The 12,965-nt window shown below is 36.6% G+C and overlaps 1 protein-coding gene across 1 annotated transcript; it reads right to left on the bottom strand.

Annotated features, from left to right (window-relative positions):
- Positions 1–492: 492 nt before the first annotated feature.
- On the bottom strand, positions 493–2,135 carry ich (zinc finger protein ichor). Its single transcript, XM_074125261.1, has one exon. It carries the CDS (start codon positions 1,895–1,897, stop codon positions 584–586), a length of 1,314 nt encoding a protein of 437 aa, XP_073981362.1. The 5' UTR covers positions 1,898–2,135; the 3' UTR covers positions 493–583.
- Positions 2,136–12,965: the final 10,830 nt, after the last annotated feature.

Genomic DNA, 12,965 nt, shown 5'->3' with positions numbered 1-12,965 from the left:
ATTCTTAGTGAAAGAACGAGGAGTTCTTGGCTAGGAACTCGGCAATTAGAATGTGATCATTTGATCTTGAACGTGAGCACAGTGTGACCTCATTACTCCTTTAACTATTCATACTCAGCTATTCATGAGCAGAGTGTGAGCAGAGCCTGAATTGAGCGTGAGTATACCTCTAGCGTGAACCGGCTTAAACTCACGCGGATTGCTATTAACCGTTTAAGTCACAGTTCGGCCTCAAGTTGAGGCTGCTACCTCGAGGCTGTTAGCTTAAAATACTTCATCACACTTCACTCTACGTGTTAATTTATAAAGTTTATTTTTTTTATTGATGTTTCCTTTATTTATTTAAGTGTACTTTAACTAGCCACTTTCTGAGGAGATCTCTTTTATTATTATTTATTATATTAATTATATATTTACAATATAAACAATTTACGTACTTTTTTTTAATCAGAATTTAAACAAGCAGATGTGTGATGTATTTATGTACAGATCTTGAAAATTAAAAAAAAAAAAAAAAAAATTAATTATTTAAGAACAAATAATAATTTACGATTTAATATTGTAATATTTATTTGTATTAAAGTCAGTCTCTACCAATTCTTCTATGTATTTGCGCATGCTTGATTAGGTGGGCCTTCTGTCTGAACGCTTTACCGCATACATCGCATTTAAATGGTTTCTCGCCTGTATGTGTACGTAAGTGCACTTTAATATTACTTTTATTTAAAAATCCCCTATTGCATATTGTACACCTGTGCACAGGTTTCTCTTTACCCATATTTGGTTCCGAATATACCACGGTACTCGTAGCCGCTGCCGATTTACTTTTAGACTTAGACTTACTCTTCTTACCTGGTGTTGTTGTGTGCGGATATCCTACTTGTAGTTCTGGCGAAGGCCTAGTCGAACTATGCACTGGATTGTACCTTCCTAGGTCTGAGGTGCTGACCACATGACCAGGTGGTGAATGAGCTAGATAGGGTGTTGACGAAGAAGGCGAGGGACATTCTGAGACCAGTCCGCTGTAGGATATCTCCTGTTTGGTGGGTCCATTCAATAGCCGGCCTTGTAAGAGAGGCATATACGACGAGGAGGTTGGTTCTCGTTTTATGTGCTGTTGTTGATAGGCGATAACCGCTGCGGCAGCCGCTGGCGATGAGGCCGACACACTGTACTGTGACGTAGCCACGAATTCCTGTAGACTTTCCGCCGAGATTATCGCCTTACCATTTGCCCCAGAACTCTGACTGCAGGCTGTGTCTATCCAAGCGTCAATGTCCATCCAGCTGTCCCGAGAGGTTTCTCCGTTACTCCCACTGTTCTGATTCCCGCTGCCATTGTTGTTGTTGGAACCGGGCACCGTTGTATCGGCCATGGCCGAGCCAATGCCAATAATGGCCGCAATGTCCTCTATGTCCGGCGCTAGCAAACTGTTGTAATCTTCAACGTTCACTTCAGTTTTTATGTTGTCTAACGTACAGTCCATTGTAGAAGAGCTCACCACTTGATCGGCTGTATAGTATATTGTATTCTGATTTGTTGTGTCCGAGGAATTATTGTTGGTTTCCACCCTGGGCGGACTTGGCGCCGACGCTATAGTATGATAATGGTGACCAGAGATTCCATTTATACTTAAATGTCCTGTATAACCGGTGAACGGAGGTAGTGGTTTCAGTTCGGCTAGGTTATTGTTTGGTTCTTGAGCGTTGGGCGATTGCGTGGACGTCAACAATAAATCAAGATCGTCCATCGCGCCCTTCGAATTGCTGTCTTCTTCTTCGCCTAACATTAGTTTCTGTGAATTTCCATCAATGAGCATGTGCTCGCCGTTGCTCCAAGTGTTCATGAGATTGTCAATCGTTAAACTGAGTATTTCAGAGTCGCCTGAAAATTTCATCTTTTGTTTGTTGGCAGTAGATGAGTGCTGCGGCTCGGTTGAGGGACTGAGCCAGGCAGGATCCAGTTTGGTGCCACCTCTTGAACAGCCTGTCAGGATGGCCCCATGGCTAGCCCCTGCCACGCTCCTGTGAACAGAAAAGTGTTTCCTATTTTCAAACAAGAATATCTACGCTAAATATAATAATACAAATTCAAAAATCAGCTAGAGTGGGTCCAGATGTCACAAACACCAGTAAAAGAGGTGGAGATTAACGTTCAAAGGAAAGGGACTAGTTATACGGTTAGCGTATTGGAGATCATGGGAGAGCATCCAGCTGCTGGCTCTTAGATTTTCCTTTCTAGGAGCTTCTTGCAGCTCACTCTCCGGTGATGGGCAGGATTGTCCGTAACGAGAGAACACTGCCCGGAGGCCGAAAAAAGCTCCGGGCGCCAATAACCTCAGATGTTGACGAATTCGTAAAAAAAAACGTCACTTAAGGAGGTTCACCTACTTTCTGTTTCCTTAGTTACAAATGATCATTTTTCTGAAAGAGTTATAAAACAAAGTAGATTCCTTTAAGAGCCGTCTCTCCCCTTTAAATCTCTTCTAGGATAGATGAATTCAATACAGTTTAGAGTATGAAAGGTTTTAGCCTGCATTAGGCAGAGCAAAATAAATAATAAATATATCAAAAGCAAATGCGTTTTTTCAAATTTTTTTATTTTGAACAGTCGTTTTCTACTGTGTAGCTAAAATAAAAGTTGGGAAGAAATAATTTACCTTATAAACTAGTTATTTTGTTGCACTCTATAGATTACAGTGAAATAGTACTTCAGAGAAATGTCTAATAGAACCCCTTTTTGAAATAACCATTTAGAAATAAGATTTTAAAAGAGTCAGCTACACTAATTTCAGTTGAGTTACAAACTAAGTGATCAGTTCAATGAAGCAAGTACAGCAAGACAGGGCTGCTTGGCTGGTTTTGCATATACTAGCGCCTTGCCAATATTCACCAACACTACATCTCAGCTCTGATAGTGGTGGCCTTTCTTCAGACAGAATTAAAGTACAGAACATAATGTATATTAATGTAGCGGACTAGCCATTGTTTTAGGGACACCCCTCTGGATATCCCAGCCCAACTGTAGACTGGCACATCACAATCACAACACTAATGCAGTCACAGTTATACATATGTTTGTTGAAACGTATTGATGCAATTAGTTTTATGTATTTCGTTTTATGTATCAGGCGCCACGATAGCCGAGCGGTTATAGACTAGACCCGCAAAGCTAAGATGTATTGCGGTACTAGTATAGGCCTTTTATTTTATTTAATGGTTAATATGAGGAATTTATGGTAAAGTATGTTGTTAGGCGGTTATAGGCTAGACCCGCAAAGCTAAGATGTATTGCGGTACTAGTCTAGGCCTTGCATTTTATTTAATGTGTTAATATGAGAAATTTTGTAGTAAAGTATGTTAGGCGGTTATAGGCTGGACCCGCAAAGCTAAGATGTATTGCGGTACTAGTCTAGGCCTTGCATTTTATTTAATGTGTTAATATGAGAAATTTTGTAGTAAAGTATGTTAGGCGGTTATAGGCTAGACCCGCAAAGCTAAGATGTATTGCGGTACTAGTCTAGGCCTTGCATTTTATTTAATGTGTTAATATGAGAAATTTTGTAGTAAAGTATGTTAGGCGGTTATAGGCTGGACCCGCAAAGCTAAGATGTATTGCGGTACTAGTCTAGGCCTTGCATTTTATTTAATGTGTTAATATGAGAAATTTTGTAGTAAAGTATGTTAGGCGGTTATAGGCTAGACCCGCAAAGCTAAGATGTATTGCGGTACTAGTCTAGGCCTTGCATTTTATTTAATAGTTAATATGAGAAATTTTGTAGTAAAGTATGTTAGGCGGTTATAGGCTGGACCCGCAAAGCTAAGATGTATTGCGGTACTAGTCTAGGCCTTGCATTCTATTTAATATGTTAATGTGGGGAATTTATAGTAAAGTATGTTAGTAGTCGCCTTCGTCCACGATACCTAATTTGTTAGTTGGACGTAAATACTGCCGGAAAAAATAGGCATTGTTTCAAAAAACTTGTTTTTATTTTTACCTATCTTTCAGGCATGATACATCCCACTTTTCGGTTCATCATACTTACATATTGTCAGTGACGTAGCTTCCTATTAGGTTCCAAAAATAAGCCTACCCAAATTTTTTTGATTTGTTTTAACTTTAGAACAGCCTCTATTTCAGCATACTAATGAAGATTTGTTATAAATTAGGCGCTCTTAAAATAAACAAAGCCTAGGAAATTCCACGAATAATACTGAAGGCTGCTAGTTATGCTATTTCCTGCACTTGCGCAGTTCTCTGCCCTGATTGCAATTATTGCTTGTTAATCTGGTGGGTTCAAAAGACGTTCGAATAGCTCCGGAAATGCTCCGAAATTCGATGGCTTAGTACATTTGAACACTGTTTTTTTTGTTTTTTTTTTGCTAACTAAAATTTAATATTTAATACTCTATTATTTGTCCAATCAGAAAATTCTTCCATCGGTCCCAGTTCAGAAGGTACTTGACTGAAACTCCTATTGCCCGGTAACGAGTGCAAGCAATCAGTTAGGCTGTATGACGCCTTAATTTCTCCACATTCTTCTGTGATAAGACTAGTTCTTACAGAGTTCTGAAGTTAACTGCGTCGCAAACTTTTGAAATGATTTCAGAGCCCCTAACGGCCAGATTGAATTTTTTATATGGATCTAAGTACGTTGCTCCTCCAAGAAATTCTTCATTTCCTTATGGTAAAGGACTGTCTAAGAGACATTGCCCCTTCGGCACAAACTTAATTTAATAGGCATCCGCTCAATCCAGCTGAAAAACCAGCTCATGCTCCTCGGGACACCACCTTAGTCTGGATCTAAGGGACTTGGACAGTCTCAGTTAGCCCTAGGGTGAAGGAAGTATAAAAAAAGCCTTCGATTACTCTCCTGATGATCAACTAGAGCCTCTTTCTCGATTAAAGTGTTCAATAAAAATAAATACAGCAAACTAATAAACACTCAGTTCTATTGAATGTACCGAAAATAAAGAAATACAAAAGAAATATAAAAAAAAAGTGTTGAAGAAAAGGTCTGATTGCGTAGTCAACAATCTTATCGTTCTACATCAGCGAACAACAAAACGCCTACAACCCCACTACAACTGTAAACTAGCTACAGAGAGACAAACTGACAACAAATAACCAGAACAAACACAAGAGGCTACTATAGTATAGCTGGGGGTCCCTGAAATACTCCACCATAAACGAGTTTCATCCATCCTGAACCTCCTCACTTCCCCACCCTGTGGCTGGACGCCCATGGCTCTGTTCACCTGTGTCTGCAGATTTCAACAGGCTCTTCTTGCCAAACTTTTATAACCTTCTTGCTTTATTATCATTCTTTTTCTTTGGTTATTCTCAGTTTTATTATTATTACTACTTCTTTATTTTTATGGCCAATATATCAAATAAATTATAATAATTTTAAAATATTATTAACTTCCATTAAACTAGTTCTGTAGCAGTAAAACTCATAGCTAACAATGCTCCAAAAAGCCTTTCTACTGAAATAATCTTAAATAGCACTAATTATGTTTTCCTTAATTATAATAAATTATCTATTAAATTTATAAATAATTAAAATAATTTTAAGAAGAAGTAAAGCGTTCTTGTAAAAGTTTTCACCAATAATATGCGTTTTCTGAGTAGTAGTATTTAGAAAATAGCCATTTTGATTGTGTGTTTGAGTTCAGAGATGGGGGGGGGGCAAAAATTCAATCAATTAAATTCCATTTCAATTATACTGAAATTTCATTAATCATTATTAAAATTAAAAAATTTAATCGGCCAAAATTAGCCATAAATTCTTAATTTAATTATTAAATTCATTTCAATCTTTAAAAATAAAATTAAATAATCAGAATTTTAATTGATTGAATAAATTCCAAATTTAGTTTTAATCACTTTGGACGTTCTTCTCCATGAGAAAAGAATTGACATTGCGCTGATTACTGAGACCCACTTTACAAGCAGATCAGATTTCTTCATAAACGACTACATTATTCACAGAACTGACAGACAACACAGCTCACGGAGGGACCGCCATACTAATCAGAAGAACTATACAACACAACTACACTCCTAGCGACTCAACTAACTTCTTGCAGTCTACTACTATCACTCTACCCAGTAATCCTTTCCAGTTCTCTATCTCAGCAGTTTACTGCCCACCCAATCACCAAATAAACCAAGAGCAATTCCACCGATTCTTTCAATCCTTAGGACCTCGATTTCTTTCTGGCGGCGATTACAACGCGAAGCATCCTCAATGGGGAAGCAGAGTGAGAAATCCTCGAGGTATGACGCTCTCTAATACTATACTCGTATCTTCCAATAGACTCAGTACTCTTTCACCCAACCAACCGACTTACTGGCCAACATCAGAAAACTTCCTGACCTGCTTGACTTTTTTGTCTGTTCTTCACTCACAAATATCCACACAGAAATACAAGGAATTAACGATCTCTCATGTGACCATAGTCCTGTCTTACTTACTCTAAACGTGCGACCTATACCCATTCCACGTAGACCCACTCTGATTAACGGACCAATTGACTGGGCCCTCTTCTGTTCCAACTTAGAAGAAAAACTTGACTTACATACTTCACAGAAAACACCACTACAACTGGACGACAAAGTAAACGACTTCTCAGTGGCAATACAGCAGAGCATTTGGAATTCTACAATCTACATACAACCTTCTACAACTACTCTACCAACTCACAATCTACCACTTCACATCCGCACGCTAATCACAGCCAAAAGACGAGCTAGAAACCAATGGCAAAATCAAAGGTACCCATCAAACAAACGAACTTTGAACAGACTAACCAGACAACTAAAACTAGAGTTACAGAAATATTACAATGACAGGTACGCAGACTTCACTGAACAACTAACAACTGAAAATAAATCTCTATGGACTGTTACTAGAAGAATATTGAAGTGTAAGCAAATATCATCTCCGCTTATACAACCGAAGAAAGAGGGTCATCTGGATCTAAAGTCGGTGATGAATCGAGTATACTCTGTCTTATGTTTGCAGATGACCTTGTTCTGTTTGCAGATTCCCATGAGGATGCTCAAATTAAATTAACTACCCTTCATGATTATTGTGCTCTTAATCAGCTGCAGCTAAATACCGACAAAACACAAATCGTTATTTTTCGTGCTTCCCCGAAAGCAAAGTTTTATCCTCCACTTTTTTATGACAATAGAATTATTGAATACGCTAATACATATAATTATCTTGGAGTTCCTTTTACATGTACAGGAGCATTTAAGTGTGCTTCCAAGTACTTCTTTACTAAGGGTAATAAAGCTCTAGCGAAGGTTCGGGAAATTTTAATTAAGGCCAAATCAAACACATGGGAGTCTAAAATTAGATTATTTGAGTCAATCTCAGCTGCTACACTTCTGTATGTTTCTGAACTTTGGTCCATCAACTATTAGAAAGTACCGGAGAAACTTCAAGTTTCGTTTTTTAAAGGTCTATTTCACCTACCATTAAACACCCCTAATCATTTCATTAGAAGTGAAACTGGGTGCAAAGATATTCGCGTGGTAATACTGGAGCGTACTCTTAACTGGTGGATTAAAGTACTCGCTATGTCTTCTTCCGAGCTACCAAAGATTTGCCTTTTCGAAGTATATAAGCAAGACAATACAATACAAAAACACTGGTTTTCTTATCTTGCCAAAGTATTGCATACAATTGGTTATTATGACGTAAGATTTAGTAGTTCGGATCTGCTCTGACAGTGTAAAAAAGACATTTTAGAGAAATGGTCGAACCACTTAAAATCCCTGGATCTGGAGAGAGTGTATAATTCAAAATATAACCCAGATTTTAGATTTTCTGTACAAACAGACTGTGTTCCTTTTTATTTTATTGGTAATTCAAACATAAAACAGCAAAGATTATTAATTCAGCTTAGGCTAAGTAATATAAATCTAATTAGAATATATTTAAATGGAGAACAGTATGTCATAGATACAACAATTAATTGTCAAACTTGTAATCTAAATGCGAAGGAAACGCTCGCTCATATCTTAAAATATTGCCCTTCTTATAACAATTATAGAAAATCTTTGTTTAAAAATATAAATGTAATAAATAGTGATGTAGCAGTTATATTAGATGTTGCAAACTGTCAACAACTTAATAACGTTTATAATTATTTTTTATCTGTTTTAAAATTCAGAAAATTTGTGTTTACTTGTTTTGATTGGTAAGTAGAGGAAAATTGTATTCAGTTATGCACCAGTGAATTATTTTTTTCGTTTATTTTGTACCTCTCACTGTAATATGTTTTCATAAATACAGAATATTTATCTATCTATCTATCTATCTATCTATCTATCATCTCCGCTTCGTCAAGATAATGGCTCTTGGACCAAGTCCGATGAAGAGAAAGCCAACTTATTTGCAACCCACCTTACAAATATATTCTCGCCACATATCGACATACTAGACCAGCGACATGCCGCAGACGTTAACAACAGACTGGACATCCCCCTCCAACTCAGCCTACCACCAAAACCCTTTACACCTGCAGACGTAATGAACGAAATTCGCGGACTACCTAAAAAATCACCTGGCTACGATCTCATAACCTCAACCATCTTAAACGAACTTCCAAAAAAAGCCATACTATTCCTCACACTGCTTTACAACTCTGTCCTCAGAACGACGCACATTCCCACTCTGTGGAAATTCTCAATCATCAAAATGATACCAAAACCGACGAAACCCATCACTAGTATTACTTCCTACCGACCAATCTGCTTACTACCACTTCTTTCCAAAGTCCTCGAAAAACTACTTCTTAAAAGACTTTATCCTTTAGTGTAAGAACAAAATATGATTCCGGATTATCAATTCGGATTTCGGAGACATCACTCAACTTCTCACCAGGTGCTTCGCGTTGTAGACACTATTGCTACCTCCCTTGAGCGAAAGCAGTATTGCCCGAGTGTTTTCCTTGACGTCGCTCAGGCGTTCGACAGGGTGTGACACGAGGGACTACTGTTTAAGCTGAGGGAGATTCTTCCTCATTCTTACTACCTCATCCTCAAATCTTACCTAAAAGATCGATATTTCAGAGTCAACTGTGGAGCAGCAGACTCTGATATCCGTCTAGCTCGAGCTGGTGTTCCTCAGGGCAGTGTCCTAGGTCCTATTCTTTACTCCTTGTATACAGCAGACATACCTCAACATCCAAATACTATCCTCTCCACCTTTGCTGACGATACTGTTATCTTATCTTCACATTCCGATCCCCTTATCGCTACACGAACTCTACAAACACACATCAACCACTTACAGGACTGGCTTTTCAAATGGAGAATCAAAACCAAAGTTACGAAGTCTAAGTTTATAGTAATTAGTCTCAGACGGAAAATCCTACCTCCTGTCATCTTGAACCAAACTCCTATACCAGCTGTGGACAAAGTACGCTACCTTGGACTGCCCCTAGACAAACGGTTGACATGGAATCCCCATACTAGACTGAAAAGACAAGAAACTAACCAACGCTAAAAACTTCTCGCCAGACTACTTGACAAACGTTCGAAACTTAACCTACATAACAAAAGACTCTTATATCTAATGTTACTGCGACCCATTTGGTCATACGGCATCGAAGTATGGGGATCGACTAAGCGTTCCAACTCACTACGCCTCCAGGCATTACAGTCAAAAATACTTCGAAAACTTCTTAACGCTCCGTTCTTTGTATCTAACCTCACTATCCATAATGACCTCAAAATTCCTTTCATTACAGATCTTGCTAACACTCGTTTCTTCAAATTTCATTCCTCTACAGCAGCTCATCCTAACTCTCTCATAGAACACCTATCTTCCTCCACATTACCAGGTAATCCTCTAAGGAGATTGAAGAGAAGATAGCCTCGTGATCTTCTCTTATCTTAAGCACGTTACTGGAGTGGCACCACTGGGTGCCTTCTCCACTCATGATTTCCTTTTATTTCTTTTCTCTTTCACCGTATTTGCTTGTTGCAACAACTGTTGCAGTGGTAAATTGCAATAAAAGATTAAAAAAAAAAAAAAAAAAAAAGTTTTAATCACTTTGGACGATTGGATTTTGTTAATTTAATCCAAATTTAAGTGATTAAATTTTTATAACCACAATTTTGCCTATGGTTGAACTATGATCAGGCCAATGTACCTTCGCTCTACCAATCTGGTGCTTCATCTCCATCAATTTTATCACTTTTCTTAAATTCGGCACCTTCACTCTAACAATCTAGTGCCTCATCCACATCAATAATATCACTTTTCTTAAACTTGGCACTTTCATTCTACCAATACGAATGCCGAAAGTGCTTGGAGAATTAGGAAATACATTTGAAACATCTTCTCTAACTATTGTTACATTTCTATTCACAAAGACTCTCTACGAAAATTTTGTGGTTGATTCCATTTGTCCACATCTCAATATGTAACCACTTGGTTAACTATGCCTGTAATGTAAGATAGTCAGTCCTATATAAGTCCAGTGAGTCTTCAACATGGTTAAATGTGAATATAGAAACTGCATTTGTGTTGAAATATCGATTTGCATGAGGTGGAAATAGACATATCTATAAAGTGCCATTTTAGTGTAATGTAAGGAATTATCTCTAACTAAAACTATAACTATAAATATAAAACTATAATTGCAAATTGGAAAGGAATAAGGAGACCGGAAATACACATTACAGAATGTATTTATTCCGATGAAAATAACCGATAAAACCCCCGTAACTTCCCTTCTGGTTCCGCGATATACATTATACATTCTCAGGATCAAGTGATCCCTAATTCATTTCCCATACTACGAACTGTTACACTATATATTTCAGTTGGTCTTATATTTTGTTTGTTATTTAAAACAGAACTCTAATATCTTTTTATTGTAAATATTGTAACTGATGTTAATATTTTGTTAAAATTAATAATAAGTGTCTTAATAATTATCTTCTTTTCTATTGTTTCAGATGTGTGCTGATGTTCTTATTATTGTAAGTAATAATGACTATTTTATTACACAATTCCTAGTTTAATAATGTGACGATTATTCAATCAAAAGTAGAAGTAAGAGTAGAAGCTTACTGACAGGAAGTAAAGGCCGCTATTTTCCAGTTCTAAACCATTTTTAAATATTTCTGCTTAATTGCCAAAAAAAAAATAATAGTTTTCGAGTTGTAAGAATAGCAGGTAAAAGAAAGAGCCACTCACAGATTTTCCTTTTCTTGTGATTTTTCTTTTAGAAAAGCATAATTTGATGTTGGCAAACTTCGTTAGGCCTATCAGTTTGATTTGATATTTTTTAATAAAGATTATCAATGGATTTCTGGGAAGGCTAATCCATCCTGTATTCCATTTTTATTTCAAATAACTGTATTCAATAATAATTATAATAACATATTTATTAAAGAACAATATAGTAAATTCTATTAATAATAGAACATAATATTGTAGAGTATTGTTCATCTTTTTGGGGACTGTGATTCATTAATCTAAAAGGGGATAAAAATGCCTGAAAGGTTGGTATGCCCTTTTTCCTGCCTGTTTAGGTACTCTAACAGGTGCAGGAGTATTTAGAAATTAAAATTAGTTTAATTAGTTTAAAATAAAACTAAGTGATGCTAAATATTTCTGAAGAAGAAAACGATTCTATCTTTAAAGTACAACTATCTAGTGGTGGTCAAGGTAATTGAGAAAAAATTAGCAACTGAAAATTAGAAAAAAATAATAAAAGTTTTGAAAAAAATAAAAGAGAAAAAAAGACAACGGAAATAGAACGACACGTTAATGGAAGAAGTAACGGTAAAAAAATGGAGCTCACGGTTACTTATTACTTGTAGTGATGAATTTTTTTGTAGAAATGAGAGGGGAAAGAAAACAGAAGAGAGTGTTTAAGAGAGATGAAGAAAATACCTCCCACTTTACGAAAAATTACTGGGGGAAAACTGGTTTTTTTTTCCTTTTTTGACGTATTTTGCTGTTTGTAAACGGAAGTATCGTCTTTGGAACTATTTTCAAGAATTTATTTTCATCGAAAAAATAAATAAATACGTAAATTCTGAGGCTTTCTTAATCCGAATTTTTAATTCGTACAACAATATCTGCGATGTGAAGTTTCGTTGAATTGGATAAACTGAAAAATAGTGTCTTCAGAGAGTTCTTGGCCTTTTTCAAATTAATCTATCAGCACAAATTCATGTTAATTGTAGAAATGAAAGGGTCTAAACTTGAACGTGGGTGTACCACTTGTAAAGACGATCCGTTGAAGGACGTCCTAAAGGTATTGGACAATCGGTGACTTAAAGATATATGAGACAGTTTCACTTGTACGTTATATTCTACTTGAAGAATTTAATGCGGCGTTGAAGAAAAAGTATAATTTATAATCTTGGAGAAATTTGATAATTTTATCTAGAGAAAGATATTTGACTGTTTCCAACTAGTTTTTTTTTTTAAATGTAAATGAATATTTAAAGGCATTTGTACTTCAAGTACTAGCACACCAACTGGTGTAGTTGTGTCAAAGTTGGTCACCAGATCGTTCAGGCGTGAAGTACATTAAGCTTGTGCAAGTCTAACCTTTTTATTTTACTAAGTTCTTTTACAGTAACTTACACCTTTAACTGTTATTTTGCCTTCTTTTCACTATAAACAAACAGCAACTTGCTGGGCCAATTTCCGGAAGGGTCAGGAAGAATTTTAGCTAGTTTTGACTCAGGTAATTAGAGAAAGGCAATTAGTTACTAGCTCTGTTTTAGAAATTCGGAGGTCATGCATTCAAAACCTTATTTTTCCATTTAATCTTCACCAATTTCTATGCACTTCTTCGATCTTCTTACGAGTTTTCTTATCCCATCAGCAAAGAATTCTTGATCTCGAAGCCAGTTTTATACTTGTTTCTTTTCCTCTTCGTTTCCGTTGAACTTGATAAAAATCCGAAGTGGTATGG

This window comes from Rhodnius prolixus, unplaced genomic scaffold, assembly GCF_049639745.1.
Source record: "Rhodnius prolixus isolate KJV_2025 unplaced genomic scaffold, Rpr scaffold_3, whole genome shotgun sequence".
NCBI lineage: Eukaryota > Metazoa > Arthropoda > Insecta > Hemiptera > Reduviidae > Rhodnius > Rhodnius prolixus.
The sequence above is the reverse complement of the archived record's forward strand: the minus strand, read 5'-3'. Positions and strand labels throughout refer to the sequence as shown.

Bases quoted from the DNA above. Each gene is read 5' to 3' on its own strand.
- ich (XM_074125261.1), bottom strand. From the start codon at position 1,897: ATGAAATTTTCAGGCGACTCTGAAATACTCAGTTTAACGATTGACAAT.